A 26,634-nucleotide genomic window follows, 5' to 3' on the forward strand; every position below is an offset into this window, starting at 1 on the left:
CGCGAGAGTGCGAACAGCTGATGTGCATCCGCGAATACAAACTCCGTTTTTCGTTCAAAAAACAGACGCGTAATTCGCTCGTTCGAGTAAAAGGCCGGGTTGGCCTCTCTCGGGCTTCTCTCTGATGAGAGCTATTATTTTCGGTCATACGAATAGAAATATTGTTTTCCGTCATGTACTTCGCAAGATTACGCAAGGTCATTTAGATGCGGGATATCCTTCAAAGATTCACTCGATACGTGACTTAATATAATATTTATTGAACAGTAACAATTATTAATATCATTATAATATTATAATTTAATGTTACTAATCAATATTTTATTAGTGTTATAAATATTTTTAGTTTACTTTATTTCCCATTTAACAGCTAATAATTTACTTGATTTATTCCTGATATTAAAGCCTCATTTAATATCGTTTATATTATCTATGTCTTTTCTTTCATTGCCAATTGGCGAGCTGCTCGAAGATTTATCAAAATTCAGTTTAGTAGCGAGGTAAATAAAGGATCGTTTTACGCAGAGTGTACCGAATTTGATTATGTAAATATGAAAAATAACTATATAATTATTTTAAACACTTAAAAAAATTCCCGTTTACGTTTAATTTTTCTTTAATTATCGTGATTAGTTTTTCCTTACGATTTCTCCGATACTTCGAGAATCGCAACAACGTTTTTTTCTTTAAGTAGGTTTCGAACCGATTAGGGCCGATATCACCAGTCTCCGATTAACGTGATCCCCCGATTAAACTCACTCTGCATCTCTTTCTAACTGTCCCTCTAGAAAGAGACGAAGACGAACGGTGAGTTTAATCGGAGACTGTGACATCGGCCCTTAGTTACGGAACGCGCGCGCGTCGCGATCACAGGGTCGTATTTAAATCGCGCGCTCCATATTTCCTGCGAGTCTTCCTACGAAAAGTATATCGTGCGTGAGAGATTAATCATCGTCAGGTATGCACGTTGCTTCGCGAATTAACATCGTATCAATAACAATTTTTCGAACAGTTCTCTCAAGCCTTTCGAACGTTTCCAATATTTATTCAAATGTTTCAAACGTCGTTTTTACACGTTCGACGATTTACCCGCGCGCAGATCACGGTACAGCGTGAATTGGCGCTACATCGATAGCAGCGTCAGCGCTTCGAGAATCGCAACCAACGCTCTTCGATAAGATTCCAAACGGCGCGGCCACTGACCAGTCACGGAGCGCACGACCACACTGCTCCGTGGAGAGTCCTGTACTTTTCCGCGATCCGTCACCGTTCGAAGTATAATCTCGCGTCCGAAAAATTGTCGCGAGTGCGTCTCGTATAGAACGTCGAGCGTTCGTCGTAGCGTATCGGGTATCGCGCGTGTGATCCATCGTCACAATTTCGACATTTCGGCAGCCCGCTCGATCGACACCTCGCGTCTCAGTTTCCCGGACAGATTCATCGAGATGTATCGATCGTCGCCTGGTACGTACATACACGTTACTCGTTTTGCAATTATAGTCACGCTGATCGCGATCCTTCGATCGCGATCAACGCGCCGCTTGAACCATTTTGATACTTCGAGATCTCCGCGGCGGCGGACCTGGAACAGTCGACGTTACGAATTCGATCAGCTCCGCCAACATCTCGCGATTGTTTTGCCGCGCCGTCACGAAAATAAATCTGACACGCATGAAATACCACAGACGCTCGCGTTTTAACGTATTTTATAACGTATAAATGTTATGTAGAGAATCGTTGTTAGGTACATCCGATATCGACGAGTCGCGCGGAGCGCAGAATCGGAATCCTCCTCGCGTATATATCTCCTCACGCCATTTTACGCGCCAAAGTGCAACGAACCTGGCGCCGTTAGCTAAATTTTTGGAGGACTTTGAAAAAATTAAAAAAGAACATAAATAAATAAATATATATAAATAAAAAATAAAGAGTACAATTTAAAGTTCAAGTTTGTTAAGGTTGTCAAATTACACATGTAAACATTAATTTACTCGACGAAATTATTATACATATATATGTATATATATTTGCGTATATGTTGAGAGGACGCGTTCCCCTCGCCCACCTAATAACGACGCTCGTGCAACGTAGGCGGACAGTTAACTTGAATATTATTTTTGATAACATATTTTTACAAATGATATTTTCATGTCGCCATTGATATAATTTTATATCCGGCTTCACGAACAGCGTGATAGATTCGTATGAAATTAATTAAGATAAAAAGAAAGCTATATACCGATAAGGGGATGAAATTCTCGACGTCGAGAACGATTCGAGCGAATGAGCATAAATGTATCATTTTATAAAAAGTTTTTCTTTTATTTCGTACCGATAATTCGTGTCATATGTATAAAACTACTCTCTAATTGTGTCTGCGTGAATATAGCTATTCTCTCCTAAGTCGGGAACGAAATATTCTCAGCGGTAACATACATCGGGTGCTTCCTGTCTTTTTTTTTCTTTCTTTTCTTCTCTTGCGCGGTCTCAACTAGGTCAGTAGCATCTAAAATCGTTAATGCCGAACGTGGTTCGCGTAATTGAGATCATCGTCTAGCGTATGATAATTAATATTTACGTACAAACGCTCGGCCGCGGAGATTTTTACAATATCGAGGTAAAAAATATGCAATTTTCAGGACTGCTGAGCTAGTTGATACTGAATGGATAAAACTCTGTCGGTATCTTTTTCTCTATAAAATTTTTCTCTCGCTGTATTTAATTATACATGCATATATATATATACATTTATATTATATATAACATGTATATATACACACATATATATTTATATGTCAATAAGAAATACTATACGTGTTGAGTATCCATAATATTATCCCTAGGATACGATCTGATTAATATTACACTGCTGTTTGGCCCTTATGTCCTTACCCTCGTTATACTTACAAACTTCTCTCTTACACACAACTGTATGTATATTCATTCATATATATTTATATTTATATATTTATATATAATGTATATAAATATATAAATCTCTAAATATAAACATATATTTATATTCATATAATTTATATATAAATGTATAAATCCGAATATAAATGTATATTTATATCTATCTAATTGCCATTGTGTGTGCAGTCTGTCGTATTTAAGCTCTTCGTACAATATCGTACGATCCGATTCTACACAGCTTCCTCCGAATATTGTCATGATTGGCAAAAAGACTTTTTTTTTTGTCAAATCTTTATAATGTGTTACAATACGAACGCGAGCATATCGTAATTCGCGACGATATATCGTATCATACTACTGAAAACGGAAGACTGTGTCAATTGAGTACATAGCTCTCTGCTTTTGACGATTTAAAAAGAGGACGAGAGAACTGAATTGCGTCAGTTAAGAATGTCTCTACAGCTAGCTCTTCTCTCGCACACAAAAAATTAAGCAAATTCCATAACCCGCGTGTCGTACACACGCACACACACACATACGCACGTACAAATAAAGACAATTATCACTGAGCTACAGCAGAAGTATCTCATTCAAGTGTGTAGAAATAGCTTTTATCAAACATAAACATAGAATAGTCATTTTTTAACAGGCAAATATTTATCCTCTTGTAATTCTACTTTCATATTATTTCGCTTAAGTCGACTTTTATATGCTTTATTACAAGTATACTATCATACTCGCATGCTTCCCCTCATTTTCTCTCTTTCGCTCTTTTTTTTTTTCATCTCCCATTCCCACTTTTTTACGCGTTCTGCATACACACACTCGTCACAACAAAATATGATTCTTTCTCTTTATATTTACAGCGTTACTTTCGTTGCATTTTTTTAAGTATAATCAAAACTAAGCATCCGATTTGAAGTATTTTAATACAAATTCAATATTCATTCAATACCACTCGTTCAAAATACTTGCTAATATTTTCTGATACGTTATCACTATTATTGTGCATGATGAGATGTACGGATTATTATCAAGGGCTTCAATGTTATACAAATGTTTACAATGAACTTTTAAGAAGGAAATCATTCATAATTACGCGAATGATATGTGTGCGCGTATACATTGAGAGGATGACAAGTTATTTTCTATTAGAATTTATAGAAATGTAGGAAGACGGTTCTTATAAATTATCTTTATATTAAGTATTGCGCGAATCGGCAATATTTTTTTTAAGTGTCTTGAGATATTCTTCACGTGCTTTTTCATCGAACGTAGACAACAAATAAAAAAAAGTCTAATTAATTGTACAAAGAACAATGTGCTAATATATACGACAGTCTCATTAAAGTACCAACGACAGAGATCAATTCGTTTGTTTCGCACGCAAGCTTATAGCTGCATCTTTCGAGCGACATTTATAATGCATTTCTTTCAAAAATAAATGTTCTCGTTCCTTGACTTAGTAAAGGAATCATGCTGATCCGTAGTCAATGCGCCATATTCTTAATATTTTTCTGTCCCAAAGGACATTTTATGTCCCATGCTCAAGAAAAATTATTGCAAAATAATTTCGACACTATATTGTAAATATAGATTCAGCAAAGAGACAAATAAAAATGTATTAATGGCTAATTGCCCATTCTTTTATTTGCCTATGTATACGCATACAACCAGTGTATATATAAATTTCAAGTCGTTTTCGCCTCAAATATTAGCATTAATTGATAGCCTGTATCATGTATTTGAGAATGTTATAACAAAAATAATAATTACGTGATTGGCGAATATACTAATTTTAATAAATTTGTAACTTTACAATTTTTTTACAATATCAATAAGCATCCTTTCACTGATACTAGCATAAAATTTGACAATTCTTAAAGCCACTGTTTCCTCATTACAGTTATATTATATTATATCAAAAATAAAACAGAGTAAATTTTTTCTTGCACTACGCAAATAAATCTTTTGCGCTTGAAATTCACAATTTTTTCAGACATCGCTCACGTTCAACAACATAAATCGATAAAATACGAAAACTCCCTTTTTTATTATTCTGTATTAGTGTAAATGCATATATAATTTTACTATATTACATGTACATATGCTACATTTTGAACAAAAATGTATCTTATGATAATTGATCAAGATTTATAGTCATTTATTAATCTCTAGGCTTTAAAGGAGTATTCGATATATTTTATCAATTTTTTACTATAATAACGTACGTGATGGCATGCAAAAAATTTATTTATTTCAATGTATATTGCAAAAAAAATTCGCTTCTTGCTTTGATGTCATAATTCCATATGACTGCAATGAGAAAACGGGAGTTTTAATATAGTTTGCCACTGATATTGAAAGAAACGCAAATTAATAAATTTTCAGATTATATTACGCGATTATATATGCAAAACAATGTATAATATAAATATATATAATATATAAACATTTATATATATAACATATAATCTGATTTGCCATTTTATTTTTATGCTTTGATAATACTTAATAAAAATAAAATCCTTTCTACAAGTAAGACGGGAAAGCAGTATTAGTCAATTCCTTGCTTAAAAAAGCATATTTACAGAAAATATAGCAGCTATATGTATTGCTGGAAATTTCTGTGATACTTATGCCAATTGAAAATTTCATTTTTCCCTTTGTTGGCAAGCTGTTAAAACGTATAAAGAGAATAAAAAATGTATTTTGTGTGATCGATAAAAACCATGTATTCTGTGGACGATATATACTAATTAAGCGATATCAACTAATTATTCCATGATTAACTGCTCTATAAGTAGACAATTGGTCGACTGATGTATTAAGTTTTAAGTACACTTTCATAACCGGGATAGATAAGGCATGGCTATGCTCTGTTCTTAAGTAAGCGCAGAACGATACGCAATACTGGTTGTTCTATTATAATCGTTGATTAAAGGTCAACTTTGTTTATAGATCCGCGTTCGCCACTATAAAGCTCGCGCTCGAATAGATTACATCAATTTAATAAAATTTAGCATTTTAATGCTATTTGATACCATCTCCGTATTTATACAACGCTTATCATTGTAAAAGTAAATGCTCTGCGTGTCTCCGTCAATTAAACTTTCAGTCTCATTAGCATCTACCTGTATGCGGAACGTACATACGTATCCGGCATACACCGTAGGCCGCTTCGAAATTCGTTTGTTTCAAAACAGGAATGCGAACATGCACAACCTGTATATGGAAGCATTCCGGTGTAAAATAGAAAAATTCTTTTCATCTTTTTGTTAGGTTAATGCGTCCTAATTACGAAGAATGCAATCCCCTCACCAAGTACTAATGTCACTATAGACCTTACATCTGCCGTTTCCTTTTTTTTTTTCCTAATCTTTCTTACTCTGCGATTATTTAATATATCCGATTCCCTAAGCTTATGGACCCTATAAGCGTGGAATCTGAAAAGAAAACAGAGGTCGCGGATTATAATTCTGCAACAATCAGGGCAATAATTATTTAAAGCAATTTTGTATTCTTACGGCATAGTTCACCGTGCTGACAATTCAGTGATCTCCTCTCAACAATTCCATTAAAAGGTTAAACGAGCTGCCTTCTCCCTCGGCGCGTTTTGCACTGAGCAATTCTTTTCCTGCTTGACATGTTCTTTGTAGATCTGGAATTCTCAACAATAGTTCACCGAATTTGGCAGGCATTTCTGGATACCTCGCGATTGTATATTGCTGCAGTGCTTGAAGGGCCTTTTCCTGAGAGGCTCTGACTTTTTCAGGCTCCTTTAATTCGCTTGTATCGGATGTTAACAGCACGATCACCTTTTAATTTCCAGAAACAGATATAAAAAGTTTATATTATACTTGTCATCGTGTCGTTGTAAATAAAAAAAAATTAGATCATATTTTCATCTCTTCATTCACAATAACTATATTTAATACAATTTTTTTGGTTATATTTATCTAATACAAAAAGTTGCTTTCAATTTTACATAATACAAGTATGTGAAACAAACAGCTAAGCTGTATTCAGCATTCAAGCTACATATGCACTGAGAATAAGGATCTTTAATATTGAAAGGGAAAGACAAATTACCTTCATTGCAACATATTCGTATTGGTCTACTCTCAGTCTTCGCAGATTGTCGGTAAAAGCGAGCATCCTCTCGATGCAAGTCGCTAAACCAAGCTGTCTTGCTTGTTCTAGAGTAATCGACTTGCCAAGAGACACTCTTATCTCACCGGGAGTGCTCATGCTGCGAAAACAGCAGGAGAAAAGTAGTAGCTCGCACCAAGAGTTGATCAACAAACAGATTTGATCGTCGATCGAGATATTTTTAAATAATGGCAGACTCTTGCACCACTTGACTATCTTATAAAGCCGATGATCCGCGATGTTGCACAGATTAGATAGAAAGTCCGGATGCTGCGCTGAATTGCCATTGGAATTACTGGCGATTTGAGAATTACTATTGTTGGTGGTATTGCCATTTGTGGAATGTTGATCAGACGCCCCCGTTGAGGTCGAACTGGCAGGGCTCGCCGTCTCTCCTTTCTTACTGTTAGTATCGACGTTACTAGAGTCATTCGACAAACATTCCACCGCACCTCCGTTGTTTCCGGCGCCAATACCGGTCGCGGTTCCAATACCGCTGGGCGTCAGACCACTTCCGGATCCACCGAACAGCATACTGTCACCAATATTATTTCTTGCGCTTCCAAGTACTCCTCCACTGCCGCTTACACGATCGTTGTCGTTATAATGCCAAAGATGTTCCACATCCATGATGTCTTGCAAAAGTTGAGGTACTACTTGTATCTTGTGAGAATGATTTGAATGGTATCTAACGGAATAATGGTGCTCGCTACCGGTCGGTGCCGGGCTGCAATTGCCCGCCGTCGTCAGTTTTTCACTGGTCATACCGCCGGCAGGACTACCAACGAGATTTGCCGGTAGAGTGTAGGTACATTGATAAGTGCTTCTACCGCCTCTGGTACGATCCTCCCTGATCGCCTCGAGTTTCATACCCATGTTGAGGCACTTGTCGAAGCGGCAGGCCGGGCACTTCTTCCTCGTAGCCACGGTGACCGGACAGCCTGCGCCTCTAAGGCACACATAGTTCTTGCGATTCTGGACGGTGCGCTTGAAGAATCCCTTGCACGATTCACACGAGAAGATGCCGTAATGGAAGCCGCTTATCTTGTCGCCGCAAATCGGGCAGGGGCTGTTGATCAGTTGTTGCCTCGTGGAGATACCCGACGGCGCTGAGGGTATCCTACAGTCTTCCTGATCCTCCGCGACAGCATGGCCGTCCGGCGATAGTTCCGAGCCTGGTACGGAAGAGGACGAGTAATGATGTGCGGCGACTGCGGACGAGACTGGTAGATGCAGCGGACTACCTTGCGCCACTTGGTGCTGATGATGTTGCGAGTGCGAATGCGGATGTCTCGACTGCTGGACGGGTGAATGCGTAGGCGGGCTAAGCGAACCGTAGCTGTAGCAGCTACTGGAAGCGTCGGAATTGTTCCTCGAAAGCGAATGCGACAGCGATAAGGATAACGAGGAGGTCGAATTGTTGAAGCTGTGTCGAGAGAGGGACAGCGACGAGGAGGGTATCGGACTGCCCGCTCCTAGGGCGGAATGCCGTGCCGCGTGGGGGCTCTGTGTTGGTGAACTGAAGACACTATACGCTGAATGAATGGCGGAATCTGGTGACGGCACCTACGAGAGTTCGAAAGTTAAAATGTATATGCGTATGCATAATTAAACATGTCGGGTTGACGTGTTGGTACGGTATTTATTTAGGTTGTCGTATTAGCTCACCTGCGATCTAGTATGACTGTGTTTAGTTAGATGATGTCGCGGATTGAGAACAGGACTGTGATTAGGCGTCGAGTTGTTGTATCCACCGAGAAGCTTGCCTACGAGAAGCGGTAGGTCACTCTGTTGCGTCTGTTCGAGGTTTTCGATACCGCGTTGTTGCTGTTGCTGTTGCTGCAGTTGTTGATTGTGTGTCATGGGCAGTCCACCATCGTGAAAGGATCCTATTGTGAAACCTGGGCTGGATCGAAAATCCGGTTCCGACTTGATAGGAAATTTCTGTTCCATGGGCCCAGGGCTCGTGCTGCATACTTGAACCCCCTCCATAGACGTTTCCTCATTGTGATCCTAAAATCAATAGTTAATTGAAGTTTTAAATTATACACATATACACATATGCACACACAATTCTATAATTTCTACTATTTTCAATTTTTATAATTACGTGATTATACAATCATGTAATTATAAAGCAAAAATGCTTATCTATATTCAAAGTTTGACTTTATTACTTCGCACGGATTATAACATAAATGGTAAAACATGCTGGTCGATGCTGGTTATATATTTATTGTATTTTTATGATCAGGTAGTTATTAACTTTCACTTTTCATTAATGCAGCATTGCCAATTAATTTTTTCAATTAACAATAAATTTGTTTAAAAGAATATAAGTTTATATTTGACTTTTGCATAAATAAACAATCATATTCTTTGCAATTATACACGATTCTTAAAAAATTTATATAAATATTCTTTTCAAATCTCTGTTGGCGAATTTTATAAGTATTATTCAATAAGAGTCTAACCTGATTAGTAATTGTATTGGAAGACATTTCTTGGTCCGATAGTTCACCCTCCCATGACATAGGCCTCTCTGGCTGCTGTTGCGAATTGTCATCGCAACATCCCCCGCCGTCGCCGTTTGCATCTCCGTCACCGATTTTGTCGCCATTCTGATTACCCGATACGTCGCGTTTCTTCTTCGAACGTAGATTGACACCTCTAAAGTCGATCTTGCTGATCTCGCCGTCGCTGTCCTCGGGATCATCGATGTCGGCCGCGTTCGCGGCGAGGATGCCGCCGATTCCGATACCGATACTATGCGGCCCCGTATTCGTGCAGATTCCGCTTGTCGGGATGGCGTTCGCGTTTCCGCATCCCAGTACCGAGGTCGATACCACCGACACCGTCACGCCATTCTGCCCCCCGAGATATTTACATACTCCTTTACCTAAAATCATACTTGCATGTGTAATCAAAGGTATTGCAAATTTTATTATTTTGAGAAAAGTAGCTTGTTTACGAAAAACTATTTTTTTAACGATTTAACTTAGATATTAATACAAAACGTCACAAATAAAAATTCTTTTTAAAGAATTAATATAGTACATGGATTTTCAGTTATATATATCACTGGTATAATGAATAAAATTAATAAAAATTACTTCTTTGTTGTAACGTGCCAAAAAACTTACATATAATAAAGTAGAAGTCCCTTTATTAATATTTGAATGGCATCATACATTAGAAAGAGATTATTTCAAATAATCACTTTGCATTTGTACTGCGTTAAGGGAATCTAATAAAGAGTCGAGAGTAATACCATCGTGCATTTCTTGATTGGGCGGTACGTTAATAGTGGTGACGGACACGTTTTTCCCCGTTTCCGTGGAGCGGCTTGGGCTCATCGTGCAGGACACGCCGATGCAGGACGAGGGGCAACAAGTCGCGGACGAGTTGGCCGAGGTGGAAGAGCTCGTCGAGGATGAGCTGGACGCGGAGCACGAGACAGAAACGGATGCGGAACCTGCCGCCGAAGTGGGAGTCGACGAGGTCGACGACGAGGCGGCCGCCGACGATTTCCAAGACTGCGTGTTTGGCCACCAGCCCGAATCCGAGCCGGGCCCTGGCCCTGGGCCCTCGCTGGGCCCGTTTTGCTCTGACATTCTCAGCTGGTTACGCCGCTGCAAGCTCGTGATACGACTCGCGACCTCTCGATCCTCATGAAAGCGTACAGCATCCTTACGGCGGGCCCTCTTATTGTCGCCTCTGCGAATTATCGGGAGCTACGTATGGTTGTGCACGATCGATGCCGATTTCACGCTCGCTCCGTATCGCTAAAAAAAGAAAAACGAATACAGTTCTTATGTGTTTAATAGGCAAATTTTTCATTGCTATACTATAACATTTTATTTTCGCAATATCTCTCTCATATCAGATAAGAATCTCCAAACAAATTATTGTGCATTAATGCCCACTATTAACGCACTGTCTAATCACTAAATTGATACAAAAGAATATTATGCAATTAGTGAAACAAACTATGTTTTATCTTTTATTATTTTAACATTATCGATGATTTACAAAACTAACAACTCCACTCGATATTTGATTGATTAGAACGATTTCCCATCTTTTTAATTTAAATCGAATTCTAGCGCGAAATTCAAATAGAAATTTTATCTCGAGGTCTGATTATAAAATTCCTGGATATAAGTACTTTCCAATTCACGCGGTTTACGCAATGCATGGGTTTCGCAAGAATGCAGAACTCCTTTAACTGTTTCGGCTCAGAGCTAACTAAGCGTCGCGTCCGAGCTCGCGTCGAATCGGTTGAATTTCTCGCACGAACGTTGGCCGAAAATCCAGTCGCACGATTAGACGCGATTTCGCGAGTGCTGACGCACAGTCGAGTCTCTTTCTCTTTCTCTCTCGCTTGTCTGCAAGGTTACGCCGATGGCCGTGCCGCAAGGCCGGCCCACTTCCGGTCCCGCGGATCCGCCGAACGACCTTCGCGCGGAAACACACGCGTTCACTTCACTCACGCCCGCACATGGTGCGAGTGCTCGGCGGCCGATCACGCGACAGACGTACATACGGGAAGCGATCCGTCATTGAAAAACAAAGATCGACGCGTTTCCGATCCGACGCATGATTGGAACGGCAAACGTACGCCGTTTAGATCCGTTAAGCTCGCTATCGGTCCCTTTTCAAACTGAAACGTATTGCAAAATTGTTCATTTAGGTCACACGCTCTGAAGCGTAAACCGCGCTCGGATAATTAAAATAATTTACGCAACTGGCGTATATATATACGCGCCGCGTGTGTATAGAAAACCTGCATGTAACTCGCGAGCACCATATATTAACGATTAACACCTTGCAAGTTGCAACTCGGGTGACGTGTCCTCGAAAGAAATAATTCAGTTCTCGCTGTTTCACGACTCCGGTGTTACATAAAGCTGTGTACGAGTCTATAATAACAAGAGTTTAGATCAGAGAAATCGACTTTTTCTTAATAAACATTTAATTTATTCTCTGTATCTGACTTTTGAATTTACGACATTTATTTACGACAAAGACTTGATATAAAAAGTCTTAAATTCTTCAGTTAAAGACGACTAAATTAATTAAAACAAGATTTTGCTGTGAAACTCGATTCATTAGGACTTTAAATTTTTATTATATAGGCAACAAGAAAATTATTTGTACTCTTTGTAAAGATAGGCGATTAGAACAATTTTAAATTAAAGATTAGGCAATTATCTTGAAAATTTACCTTTATGTAACACGTGCATGGAAAGTGGCCCATTGCGCACGCTACGCGTGCGTGATAGACCACTTTCCACGCACTTGCAACATAAAATAGGGTATGCAAGTCGTGCGTAAAGATGGAAATTCCCGGCAAATTACAGCACTTGTTGCACAAATAACTATTACGGTGGATATACGTTAACTTGCTTTCAATTTTAAACCGACAACTTTTACACAATTCTTTCGTTTCCGTCGTAGAAGGTAGAACGGCTAGAACGAGTTACAAGATATGTAGCATGCATATATCGCTCCCATAACTCTATCTTATTTTACGCATCGTGACGCAGCGAGCTACCGCAGTCGCTGCAGGTATCTTGTTCGCATGCACGGAGTGCATGGCTACGACGCAAGTAACGCGGTAACCGTACTCTCGGACTCGTACGGTCTTGCCGGGCTAGTTATCGCGAGGTTCAAACGAAACGCACCGCGGCCGGTGCCTCGAGGAGTAACGTAACAACGTTAGTTACGAGCGGGACGGGCGAAGCCGGAGCGGTCGAGCATATCGGAGCATATCGGAGACCGGCGCGGTGTAGTACGGCCTCGTCGCGTCGCGTCGAGTCGCGTCGTCGCGATACCGCGCGTATTATACGACCGACGTGTCGTCCTCGGGCACCCGCGCCGCTACTCGCAACTCGCACTCGCCAGGCGTATAGCGGCGGCATGCGGCAGGTAGCCCCTCACGGAAGCGTGTGCAGGTCGCATACCAGCGCACCGAGCTGGTCTACGTTTTCGGAAACGAGCGTAGGTACATGCCGAGCGAGTGCGAGCGTGTAAGAGAGGAGCGTGCTTCTCTTTTCCTCTGTCTCTCCTTTCTCTCTCATCTTTATTTAAACGTGAATCGGAAGGAAAGGAAGCGATACAGGAGATTGTACGCGGTAGTACGCACATGCCGAGTGTCGCTCTATCTCCAACTCCCAATAAGTCGCCTCTTCTGACTTGACTGACTTGAGAACGCGAGCGTGCGCGCGCGCGATAGTTACGACGCCGGCTTCGACGACGTCGGCGGTAAGTTCAAGGCCCTCCGCGACCGCCCTACCCGGCTCCTATGCACCTTCGGGGTCACGTGACACAGCTCAAGGTCTTCTCTCCCCACTTCGGGAGCGTCGCGGTCGCACCGCACCGTGTACCGTGTACCGCGTCGAGGCGAGTCGGTCGGACCGGGACAAGCCGGGCCACGGGCCAGGCCGCGGCCCCACGCTATCGTTGCACCGGTGCGACGCTATTGCGCTCCTTTCCGACCGGCCGTCACCGCCACCGCCGCCGCCGCCGCGCCGCCGCGCCGTCACCGCTGGACGATCCTCAACCGTCGTCGTCGTCTCGCGTCTTCGTCGGCGGCGGTTAGGTGACGACAAACGATGACTACGACGATGGAATCTCGTGCCGCCTCCTCCGCCTCCTCCTCCTCTTTCTTCTCTTCTTCCTCCTCTTCCTCCTCTTCCTCCTCTTTCTCTTCCCGCTTCCCCTTCCACTCTACCGTCTCTTTCTTCTCCTGCTCCTCCTTATTCTTGTGCATCGAGATACGGACTCGGGTCAGTGACATCGCGTAAGGACGGTCGGAGGAAGCGTCGGCTCGCCGAGAGAGCCGAGAAAAACGCCGCCGCGCCGCGCCGCGCCGGGCCGGGCTCCCTGGGCCCTCCGCTGCCTTCGACAGGTAGGCGCACGAGCGAGCCGCTTTGACGTCCTTTGTGCCCTTTACGTCGCCTTTGTCGTAAGGCTTATTTGTTACCGTTGCCCGGCACAATGGGAAAAGACAAGTATAAAAAAGTGGCAATTGCCGCGACGCTTTAAAATGTAACATATAGCGGTAAGCAACATCGTAATCGCCACCGTTAAGATAAATGCTTTTGTTTGTCGAATCCGTCGACGGGGATGCGTCAAATCCGATGCGTTCCCACAGCGTTCTCTTTTCTCGAAAGTATACAGCTTTGAGAAAAATTATTCCACGTAGTTGATTACAATTTGCATTTACGCAACTTTTGCGCCTTGTATAAAAAAAACGTATAGAAGGAAATATCAAAGGTGGATAAAAATGAGTCAAGCCGATTTTCTGCCCCGCGTTGCACCTTATCCTCTTTTTGCAGCGAATCAGCAGCAAGCTCATTATAAAATGTGCAAGTTGTCCGTGGGATCTCCTCGTTTTACTCGGCCGTATGATATCCGTTTTGTCTGACATAGCAGGCTCGCGAACAAAGCATCGTCCTCCGCACCACGATAACACGATCGGGCTTTATCATACGCGAAACGATAGCCCAAGAGTGCCGTACTACCGTAGGATACTACCCCGACAAAATTATGGCGCTTTCTGAAAAGGAAGTACCTCTGATAACTAAACGATTCTCGGAATTTTCCGAGACAACAGCGTATAATGTCAATCGTGTTTGCTAATTGATGAGGATAATTAATAGCCATTATAAAATGATTACGACTTGCAAAACACACCTCATTAACATAAAATAAATGATGGCTTCGTAGTCCGAGGTTATTAATTTTTGTAAAATTATTAGCCACAATAATTCATATATTGCTAAATCAGCTGTCATAACGAAGCCATAAAATTCATTAAGAATAAAGCCACGTTTCTTGTACTTTAAGTGGCATTTAACTTGAGAAAAAAAATCTGATGAAGATGTCACAGAATGAAGGCTGGTTCGAACCCTGACTCGAGTGATATTTTTCGCAATAAATTCTTTACCGTGCATGATTTAATAAGGATGCTTATTAGCGTCAAAATTTAAAATCAATTCGATTTAAATATGTGGATTTACTATTCCAAGAAAGAGCTGTGCTTTAAAGACTGACAAAAAATCTGCGCGCAGTTAACTGAGTGTGGAAAAAGTATAAAAAATTCACACAATATTATATATATATATATATATATATATATATATATATATCAATATATTAAGTTACCAAGATCTAGTCCAGATCGTAAATGGCGTTTTGTCTCTCTAATTGATCGAAAAAAATCTGACAAATACTTATGTGTGTGTGCGTGTGTGTGTGTACGTGTTACAGATAGGAAGCTTTCGAAAATGTTGCTGACTAAAGTTCGCAATATTTATAAAGATGAATTGAATTCACGTAATATCTCTCACGTAATATCGAAGCTTGTCGGCCACCCTTTTCTTAACAATGCCGCTTTCTCGTGGAAACGCGCAACGCGTCTATGGTAACGGGCATAAGGTTATTTACCGTCGAAGCCTTTAGTCAATGACCGTTCGATCGGTGCCGTTTCTTGACATCGGCAGCAGGGCGAGCGGGCGGGCGGGCGGGCGTCTCGTCTCGGCGCGGCGCGGCGCGACGCGGAGCGGAGCGGAGCAACGCGACAGTGGTTGTGCGCGTGATGCACGCGCAGTGCCTGGCTTCCTCGTATCTTGACACAAGCTGCAGCAGGCGGCATGGCAGGTGACGCGGAAGAGGGATCGACGACCTACGGAATATACGGCGGCTCTATTTTAAGCGGGTCGCGAACAGAGTCCCCGATCGGCAGCCCCGCGGAATGACCGTGAAAGACGCGACGCGTCCGCTCCGCGCCGCGCTACGTCGCGCCGCCCTATTTGTCTCTCCTCGTGCGTATTACGTTAAGACGTTAGACCTCCTCGTCCTCGACGAGGAAACACGTCGTCCAAGTGTAACATTCGCGTGCAACGAGTTGGCATGCCAGAATGGCATGATTGCTCGCGCGCCTTAATCCGCTTCGGACTACCGAGCAATTTTTGCGGTTGAACGTCAATTTTACACCCCGCTCGTTTTTGGGAGCATTAACCCTACACTTGCTAAAAAATTAGAGATTAAATATATATTTTAATTTAATAAACACATAAAAAATTTGCGTTTTCCGCGCGAAGCAGGTTTTTTTTACACGTTATACACATAATCTGTCGACTGTTTTATAAAATAGCAAACGCGCGAATAATAAATTTAACGAGGTATAAGAATTTTTTGGAAGATAAATTTTTTGATAATTTTGAAAAGTGATACAAATTGGAAGAACTCAAATATTGTATTTAAGACAAGTATCGAGCTCACAGTTAAATAAATTCAATTAATGTCTAGACAATCTAGACACACTGCAGATTTTAATGCAGAAACATATGAGATTTTAACACGAAGATAATAATGTGTGATGTATCAAGCTATTTACTACATAAGTAGTGATATCAAACTCCGAAGGTTTAGTGTTATGAAAGTGGGCGTCGACCATATTTCACTGTCATCGTAAAACGTATGTACCACATACCATCGCGATGTTCTTAATAATCTATTCGTTGCTTTTAAGACTACGGTGGGTATGTCCTAAAAGTTCACGATGACTTATATGAAAATTGGAAACGTATCGCGTATAAAACATTTTCATTTGCATATATTGCAACTATTCAAACGTATTAATATTTGTTAGAATCTTGTATTCTTTTTACCGCGCTCATTTTAATAACGCTTTTCAAATTCATTAACAAAAGGTCTCCATCAGGAATGGGAGCGTCAGAAAATTGAAAATATTAAGCTTAAATTGTTCTGCCTGAAAAATTACACGCACCGTGTTTTGTCGATAACGTTTTTCCACGATATCGATCAGACAAATTTCTTATTTAATGGAACGAGAGGGACAGCCGATCGTGTGAACCCGGCACGAGTGCGTTGCGCACGAAATAAAACGGTATCTCGTACTGGAGTGGTTTTCCTCGGCTATGAGTAACATGCATAGCGTTCCCGCGCCGTTCCATTTCTCGGAGCCTTAACGCGATAGTCGGCGTCTATCGCGACTGGGGGTACGTTTATTCCGGAGGTGATCCGCGCCTTCCGCAGATATTTTACGGCGCCGCGTATCGCAAGATAATTCGCAACAAAAAAAATATGTATTATATTGAAGATACGAAAGATACGTATCTTTCGCGACATCATCTATATATTTATTATTCAAGAAATTCTTAATTGAAATTTCTTTTACAAGTTTGCTTTGATTTTTTATTTAAATTTCAAAATTATACATGGTTAAATTAGTAAACTGTCTTCGCGACGATCTTTATAAAACATCTCTTTTCTTTCGTATACATCTCTTTATAATCGTGTCAAATATCAAATGTCGAAATTTAAAGAATCTACTCGAATTATTGAAACATTTATTTTCACGCTGCATTTCTTTTTATTTCTGCCATTATGAATATAAAAGAATCTCTGAGGTTCAACATGATTTGGGCATTACCGCCGCGAGCTTTTGGCGAAAGTAACCCAGCCTGGCATTTCCACGATTGCATCACGATTACGATTCGGGCTTCTACTCGCGGTCGCTTTGCGTCATCGTTACATCTCCAATCTCCACCTAACGCTCGCGCGTCTGATTCAGCTTTCGCGACGGTATTCCACGAAAACTCCGCGTGTCTCTTGCGGTCGTGCATGCCCTCGCTCGCCGCGGAATCCGTCTCCTTCTGTCACCGAAGGTATAGGTAGGCGCGCGCTCGCGTGCGTTTTCCTTTCACCCGGGCCAGAGCGTGTGCCTTGTCAAGCCGGGGCCTGGTCGCGGGCCCCGCAAGCGCATATCTTCGACATCTCGCGAATGCACGCGCGAGCGTGAGAGCGTGTACCTATACGCGAGAGGGACAGCCGGGCGGCACGGCACGGCGGCGCAGTCTGGCCTGGGTGTCGATTAAAATTATTGCTGCCGAGACGGTGCGGCGGGGCATTTTTGAGCGGCATCGAAAACCGGTTCACAGTCGCGCGGCTACCGGCCTCGCGCGCTCGCGCTGCCCGTGCACGCGTTTCCTTTTCGCAGCGCGACATCGGCCGGCACACGTTCGCCCGGAACCGATGGTAATCGATATATAGCCGGGTAATCGGATATTCGAGGAAAACCCCGAGTTCCTTGAGGGGTACGTCGTTCGCGCACAAAGCGATTTGCGAGACGCGCGTCTGGGGTGCTCGGATAAAATTGACTCCAATCACGATGTGCAATAGCGGAGATTAAATTGTGCCGAGAGCACAAACACGCAACTCAGGAATGCAACAAACAAGCACAAAACGCTCTAAGAACGCAAAGTATAAATTCTCGAATGATATACAGATATCGCGCGGATTGCGATTAATATTGGATTAATACAATAAAACTGCGATATAACTATGATTCATGAGTGAAAGATAAAGCAACGTTTTGAAATAAAACTGATTTAACGATAATAATCTTTTGTGAGCGGTTGCAAAATGATTCTTTTGCATACTTCTCGAAAACCACTTTCTATCAGCGCAATAAAAATGTATTTTCATGCATATTTTTCAAGAAACCACTATTGGAGAGATTATCGCTTAAAGAAACTAAAGTTGTTAGATTAATGGAGATTGGTAGAATTCCTGCAGTTTCAATGTATTTAAGTGCAAAAGTTATCTACGTGCTGTTGTGATTAAGATATAGGTAAGTACAGTCAGATCGAGTTGCCACGTCGGCTCGCATTAGGTTGTTGGCTGTACTCCAGCCTCCGTTACTGAAAGAATGCTACACCGAATGTAACAGAGAACGGCAGATCGCGCGCGCGCGCGCGAACAACAAATCAGAGTGCGGACAAACGCAGTGGCGTAGCAAGAATTGTCAACGAAGGGAGCTGGCTGCTGCCAACTTTTTTCAGCTATTAGTATCTAACAAGATAAGATATCAAACAGAATCGACGCAGCAGAAAATTGTTTTATATACAGAATTACAAGTCGCAAATTATTAAGAGTTAATAGTAAAAATAAGAAAACGTCTCTGATTCGTTATTAATATTATTAAATAATCTCTGCAAATATTTTTCTTCAAAGAAACGCAACGCCCTAGCAACACGGCGAGTTAAGGAAATTGGAAATTAAAGATCGTTTCCTAAAAATATCCATTCGTCTAGAAATAGTCGGTGGCAGTTCGACATTCTTGATCCCAAATTTCTGTCGGTTCTCGGCATGTGGCGTAAACAGTTTTTTCACGTTGTAACGCGGCATAACGTCCAGCATATATCGTGTCGTTTTAAGATCGTTTTAAGAATGCGAGATATTGCAAGGAACTGCGCCTGCGCTAGATCCACGTCGTTATATAGATCGAAACAATGCGGCGCACCGAAACCGGTATCCCCAACGGTGGCGACCAGCAGAGATATTAGTTTCTTCCCTTTTCCCCGCGTACGCGCGCGGTGTGGCAAAGAAAAATTTTACGGCCGCATTCGTTACGTCGCCGTCGCGATATCCCGCCCGTACACATATACGTATCCCAGCTGCCTCGTTCCGCGCGCGTTCTGTAACCGTCGACCTTTGGAGAACAAGAGGCGCTCAGACGAACGTGTACAGCTGCTAAGGCGATTCCGGACAAGAGTCTTGGCTCTCTCAAAGCGTTTCCCAGCCGAGGCATGAGCACGCGTGGGAAGAGCCCCGCGCTTCACGGTCGCGATACACGGCGGATTGTCTCGCGTCATTCGTCTGATACCTATATTACCCTCCCCCGGACGTCGCGAGGGAATAAGGTCGCTCGCGTTACGCCGCGCTGAAGCGTAAATTAATGAAAACGTGAAGCCGCGAGGCTGATTACGCGCGTCGCAAGAAAATGCCTCGAGACCCCGAGGTGAGCACGCGACATTTGAGCGTTCAGCGGTTTGCAGAGGCCTCGTCCTACGCTTTCCTCGGAATTCAGGAGTGTGAGATAACAGGATTTTATCGTTAATAGAGCCGTCTTCTATGTGTATTTTCTTTCTCTCATTCTTCTCGATATCCCCCTTTCTTCCAATCCCTCCCGAGAGATTAATTGTAAGTTTAAAATGACATTTCACTACTCAATATTTTATATAAGCGCATTAATTAGATAATTCTACGCAAGTACTACTTAATCCGCAAACTGACAGAACAAATTCTACATAGCTGGACCGACAAATTCTTCATATTTTCAACATAACTTATCGTGATAGTCAATTGAAAGGTCCCATTGGAAAACGGGCAACTGGGAATATAACGCGAAATGAAGCTATATGATAAACCAATTGCGATAGTCTCGCGCCGAAAAGTCGTGGCGCACTGCAGCGACGAACGGTCAGATCGAAGGGAAGATGATCGTTCTCGAATATAAACGAGCGATCGAGGTGCGGTCCGCGTCGAGAAAGGTGCATCAATATTCATAAGTTGCGCTAGGTTTATCCGCGTTGTTCAAGGATCCAAGGGAGTTTCCAGCGCTTCGTTCCTCTTTCCTCGCCGCCCTTCACGCGTTCACGCCGTTTTTCTTTCCTCGTACACGGACACACGTATACGTCGCGTACGCGTACGCCCGTCGACACGCACGCACGGGCCCGTCGAGCGTAAAGGACACTTGCACTTGTGTGTAAGTGTTGTCCGGCGCACGCTGTACACATCGGCCGCAGGTACATGCGTGTATACGTGACGGCCGTATGAATGCGTGCACGTACACGTGTACGTGATGCAGCGTACGTTGCAGCCAACATGATAAGATCGTGCCGAAGGTGCTTGCGCAATCTGGAGTAGCGATTACCCGGAGAGACACGCTCGCGAATGGATAGACCCGTTGTCGCCGCCGTCGCCGTCGCCGTCGCCATCGTGGCCGCCGCCGCCACCAGCGGCGAACTTTTACTCGCGCGCCGTGAACAGGGATACTTATATATGCCAAGAATACCCAATACCGCGGTAGACGTCCACGTCACTCTCGTAACACCAGAGGTCAACCAGGCAGCCCCGGTGTCCGCGGTTATGAATTTATTGAAGTATTTATTCCCACGTACGTTGATCAGACTTGTGCGCTGACTGAATTAATGCTAATCTGGGGTCGACTAATTAACCTTTCTTTCTTCGTATGTGATATATATGACATATTAGGAGGAGAGTATTTTTTAGCGTTGCAAATAATACTCCGTTATATTCGTTATATTATTCGTATCAGTAACACGATATCTATGTAGGAAACGAAAATTGATGTTTTCTAACGGCGCTGTATATGTATACAGAAATGGTGTTATATGTCAGATTTTTTTCCCGAGAGTTGATTTATTAAACTGACAGCGCATATACAGGTGATTTTTCGTTGCGCGGACGCGGTGCAATGCCGAGAGTATATCTCCGATTTCTTTTCAGCTGTAACGAGTGATGTTCCTTATGTAAGCCTTTAGGCTTGTAGACTACTACGCAATCGCTATTTATTTTTACTTAGGAAAATTGTAATGTCATAAGATTGTATTGGGTTAACGATCGCCATGATTAATACCAATGACGACGAATCGATCTTTAAAGATTTGCGTCACTCCGATGGATTATATATAAAGGGTATTTTATAAGTATTTTATACATTAAAAGGTATTGTACACACACACACACACACACACACACACACACACACACACACACACACACACACACACACACACACACACACACACACACACACACACACACATATGTGTGTGAGAGAAAGACTTCAGCGCGTAATCCTTTTCGAATTAAGAATTATTTTTTAACAATAATTTCATTTAAAAAATATGTTATTCTTAATTAAATACATCACGGAAAAAAGATTAGCTAACTACAGCAAATTTAATTGTAAAATAGGGACAGCTAACATTTTTTTGCAGCGAGAGCAAGAGGTTTTGCTACTATTGCTAAATTATAGTTCTCGCTGCAAAAACAATGTTCGGTGTCACTAAATTTGCTACAGTAGCTAATCTTTTTTTCCGTGATCCTTTAGCTAAAAGATTTTTCAAGCAAACTTTCTGTCAGTAAATATGAAACAAAAAAAATGAAGTGTCGTTGCATATTGCCGTCTTTAGAACTGTCGAAGCTCATCAAATTCGATACCATAGGTATCTTCCAGCGGGAAAAACTCGATCCCATCAGATTTTTCAAGAAATACGCTTCAAGAGTTTACCGGCGATCCTCAAGAGACGCCCCGCGTATATCGCGTATCGCGAAATTGCATCTCGTTGCGAAACATTTTACCCGCGCGGATCGAATCGATTCTTCGGCGTAAATCGTAGTTCGGAAAAGGAGAGAACGCGCCGCAACGGCCGCGGCCCGGCGGCGTGTCGGCGAGGTAAATATAGTTTTACTTGGCACGCGAGTTCTAACGATCACCAAACGCAGAGAAAGTTCTTCTAAGCGTTCCGTGACCTTTCGTATCATTCCGGCGGCACGGAAAAAACAGCGGTCAAACGAGGGTGCAACAACGCGGCGGACTTTCGCCGTTTCACTCGCACCGGCGCGGCGCGGCGCGGCGGCGCACGCCGAAACGCCGCGGCCGTGCCGTGCAAATCCGATACGTACGTATTATACGTGCATGTATACGTAATACCTCGACGCAAGACGTACGCACGTTGCAACGTTTAATCTAATCGGCCGCGCGTTCTTTTCCCGCCGAAGGACGTTGGCGCGATTCATCCTGTCGCGCGCTTTGCAAACTCTGCAATATACGATACGATAACTCGTCAACGAAAATAGACTCGTCGCGATTAAACGGGGTTGAAAAAACCTTGATAAAACAAATTGCTCGAAGATTAGTTAGAAGGTATTCGACATTATCTTATGTGACGCCAATAATCATTTCTCGAAATTTTATGATTCTTTACATCCTCGGCACGTCGGAATAGATCGATTGCACAGACGTCTCGCGGTGACGATTTCGCGGAAAAAAAAATGAATGGCTCCCCCGAGAAGCGTTCCCCATTGAAGTAACGTTAGAAGTTCGATCATCAATGCCGGTCGATCGGACAACTCTGGAACACCCTGTATACCAGGATACGGCGAAGCGAAAGGCGAATACGACACGCGGAGTGTTCTATCGCGCTCCGCGCGATGTAGGTGGAGCCGTCAAGGTGGAGCGCTCGATCTCGACCCATCCGAGATGAGAGGCGACGGCGACGGCGACGGCGACGGCGACGGCGACGCGTCGGGTCGTGTCGGGTCGCCTCGTCGTCGCGACCGTGATCAGCGAACGGGTATATACCGATACCATTGTCGCGCGATCGCTCCGCCGCGCCGCGCCGCGCCGCGCCGCGCGATATACGACCGTATACCGCTACGGGCTAACGCCCGTCCGCGTCCGCGCGTATACGTTCCCGTTTCATTTTCTCTCCTCTCCCGAGACCCGCTCCGAGCTAGCGAGCGAGAGATTTTTCTCGCCCTCGCTCTCTGCGCCCCTCCGTCTCCCCCTCCCTCCTATCTCTCTCTCTCTCTCTCTCATTCTTTTTTCTTCCGTGGCTCCTTCAATCGCCGCCGAACTCCGCCGAGCCGCGGCCCCTGACGCGTTCTTACGATTTCTCGGGTCGCGCTCTCGGTCAGTTACTTCTCCCTTCCTTGAGAAACGCCCGCTCGGCGATTCGGCGGCGATTTCGTGTCCGAGCGCGCGGCGCGGCGCGGCGCGAGAGGAAGGAGAGGAGAGCCCGAGCGCTCTCCGAACGAGACGCGTCGCGATGAGACGAGATCGAGATCGGGATCCGAGGAGAAAGAGATGAAGAAGGAGTGGAGAGAGAAAGAGAGAGAGAGAGAGAGAGAGAGAGAGAAGGAGGGGGGAGGGCGAGAGCGGGACTCGCGGTTCATAAGGAGCAGTGGTGCCCCGTCGAGATAAAACGTCCTCCTCTCAGCTCATAAATCTTACGGATTATGAAGGCTCGCGTTATCTTTAATTAAGGCCGCGCGTGCGCGCGCGCACACACACACACACACACACACACACACACACACACACACACACACACACACACAATCAAAATATAAATAAAGTATATTTTATCGACAAGTTTCTCTTCGCGAATTCTTCAATAATCTTTTCGTAGCGAGAATAACAATAATCGTCTCTAAAAATGTTGATATATCTTCTTGTAATGTATGAAATTAATCAGGTCGGTAACTCCGTACGCCGATATTCAGAATTCGCTTATCGAACGCGACGATCGCAGTTTCGTGCCGAAAAAATCTATAAAAGATATTTAAAAAATGTTAAAATATGTGTGATGCCCTCTTGCGAAAGTTCAAACACACCTATCGCTCACCGTCTACCGTCTACCCCTTTATACGAGGTACATATCGTTTCTGCGGTATATTCCGATACGTTATTTTTTTTTATACGTCGTACGCGCGTTTATCATTTTTTATATAATATATATTTCATGTAACAAGAGTAATCGCGCATCTATTCAGGAAACGTGTGACATTTGTCAGTCAATGCGAATATGAAAAATGTAAGCAAACAAACGACAACCGCCAAAGCCTCGACCTAAGGCTACGAAGCTAAGGCACAAAGGGACAAACTTGCGTTAAAGAACTCGTACAAAGAAAAAATATGGCGAACACATGAGATCGGGGAACCCTCGAGGGAGCGGGGAACGTCCTACGTTGAGCGTCACTGGTCCATAGAGTATCGTGCGGTGCGCCTAATAGTAGGGACACGACGGAAGAGAGCGGCGCGGGGGAAGACGGGACACGTGGACGCGGAGGGGGAAGGGGAAGGGGGGCTCAAGGCCGGTCGCGCTGTCACGCCAGAGAGCCTGCGCGCCGAAATATCAACAAGCCTTTTCTCTACTCCGGGAGCTGGCACGCTCCGATCGCCGATCGCTTGACCGCGCGCGCGCGCGCCCCCGCAAACCTTTCTCGAGAGGAATCGTGCATTAGTCTAAAGACCTACGAAGAAAACTACTTGTAAAATCGTGCGGTTTAACGTCCGAGAGCCGGACGAGAGGTGAGGGAGCATGTAACGCGGCGAGGCGCAAAGAAGCGTAGAGAAAGAGAGAAAGAGAAAGGCAGGAAAAAAGAAGGCACACGCGTGTGCGTGTGCGCGCGCGCGCGCGCATGAGTTTCGGACAGGTGGCATGGACTATATGGTGGTGGCTGACAGCTGATAGCTCGCGAAACCCGTATCGAGAGGTTACGAAACTCGGCGGTGTCGCGATGAGGTATACCGCGATGGTAGGGCACGCGAAAAACGCGCGAGGGACGCAGACGTGGACGTAGACGCGAGAGTCAAGTACGTCCGTACGTAACGTGAGGTAAACGTAGGAACCCCCCCCCTCCCCCCGCACGTGGAGGAGAAAGATGGAACGGCGCGTAACCGCGAGTGTCCCAAAAGTGTTCGGATGAAAATCGCCGCCAGGTGTGCGACTCGATCGAGCCGCGGGTCTCTCGAAACTTCGGTCGCGTTTCGCTCCGACGTCTAACGCGAAAAAGAATGCGAAAAAAGGGGGCGAGGGAGAAAGGGGGAACAAAGTACGCGCGAGGGAGAAGAGGAGCGAAGGAGACAGACGCAGGGGGAGGGTGAAGCGCGCGAAAAGGACGCGGCGTGAAGGAGGAAAGCAGCCGGGCGGAGGGGGGAGGCGGGAGAGGGGGGAGGCGGGAGAGGGCGGCCGCGTGGGAAGGGGAAGAGAGGAGCGCTATGGAGACGCGAGGGGAGAGTCGCGAGGGGTCATCGGGAAACATAACCTCCGTACGTCCCTGTGCCGTGTGCCGTCGGTCGTCGGAGTCGCACGGCGAACGGACCTTTAATGTAACGTGTAACGTTACCGTCTCGCTTTTTAGGGAAAACAAACACGGGAAGCGCTCTTACCTCGTCGCACGGCGCGCCGTGAAGCTCTCTTTTTCTCTTTATCTATCCGTCCCTCTCTCGCGCTCGCTCGCTCTCTCTCTCTTTCTCTCTCTTTCTTTCTTTCTCTCTCTCTCTCTCTCTCTCTCTCTCCTTCTCTTCGCTCGGGATCTCGCCGTGACGGTGACGGTGAACGTGTCGGGCCGTACGACCGTACGACAGCCAGCTCGGGGGGGAAGAAGTTAGTAAGGCACTCCTGACAGTCTTTTTCACGATGACGTATACGCGCGGCACCTACTATCCTGTCGCGCGAGCACAGCGAAGGGCGATCCGCGAGCGAGAACGTATCACGTCGCACTGGTTCGCACTGTACCGATCACACTCGCGTGGTACGTGAGGGAGAGAGAAAGAAGGCGAGCGAAGGAGCGGAGAAACGAGCGAACGGAGAGAGGAGACGAGATGGAGAGAGAGAGAGAGAGAGAGAGAGAGAGAGAGAGAGAGAGAGAGAGAGAAAAAAGGAGTGCGAGAGAGGAGCGTGGAGGAGAGACGGCGGCACAAGGAGCACCTTCGCGCCGTTCGTGCTCCCGGTGGACGACGCGCGACGGTCGACGTCGCGTCGCGCGCGCGACGGAGGTGAAAAATACGGACGGGCGAGAAACGCGTCGCGCACGCACGCACCTCTTCTCTCTCTCTCTCTCGCGCGCGCGCGTCACGTTACAACGGCGCGACGAGTTACAGCTCTCGAGCCACGGGCGGTCACGGGTAGCTACAGGCACGGGCCACCTCCGACT

At 44.3% G+C, this 26,634-nt stretch overlaps 1 protein-coding gene across 3 annotated transcripts; it reads right to left on the bottom strand.

The window, feature by feature from the left end:
- Positions 1-1,895: 1,895 nt before the first annotated feature.
- On the bottom strand, positions 1,896-26,629 carry Hr39 (nuclear hormone receptor FTZ-F1 beta). Of its 3 annotated transcripts, none has more exons than XM_077411670.1 (7): positions 25,868-26,629; positions 10,340-10,853; positions 9,543-9,967; positions 8,737-9,081; positions 7,009-8,634; positions 6,444-6,734; positions 1,896-6,362 (listed from the first exon to the last, which is right to left on the bottom strand). In XM_077411670.1, exons 2-6 carry the CDS (start codon positions 10,680-10,682, stop codon positions 6,468-6,470), a joined length of 3,006 nt encoding a protein of 1,001 aa, XP_077267796.1. In that variant the 5' UTR covers positions 10,683-10,853; positions 25,868-26,629; the 3' UTR covers positions 1,896-6,362; positions 6,444-6,467. The 3 variants fall into 3 exon arrangements, with proteins under 3 accessions (XP_077267796.1, XP_077267798.1, XP_077267797.1); XM_077411672.1 differs by lacking the exon at positions 25,868-26,629 and adding an exon at positions 13,217-13,930; XM_077411671.1 differs by lacking the exon at positions 25,868-26,629 and adding an exon at positions 11,237-11,731.
- Positions 26,630-26,634: the final 5 nt, after the last annotated feature.

The sequence above is a fragment of the Temnothorax americanus genome, unplaced genomic scaffold (genome assembly GCF_048541705.1).
Source record: "Temnothorax americanus isolate GAGA-0224 unplaced genomic scaffold, ASM4854170v1 Scaffold3, whole genome shotgun sequence".
In the NCBI taxonomy this organism is placed as follows: Eukaryota; Metazoa; Arthropoda; class Insecta; order Hymenoptera; family Formicidae; genus Temnothorax; species Temnothorax americanus.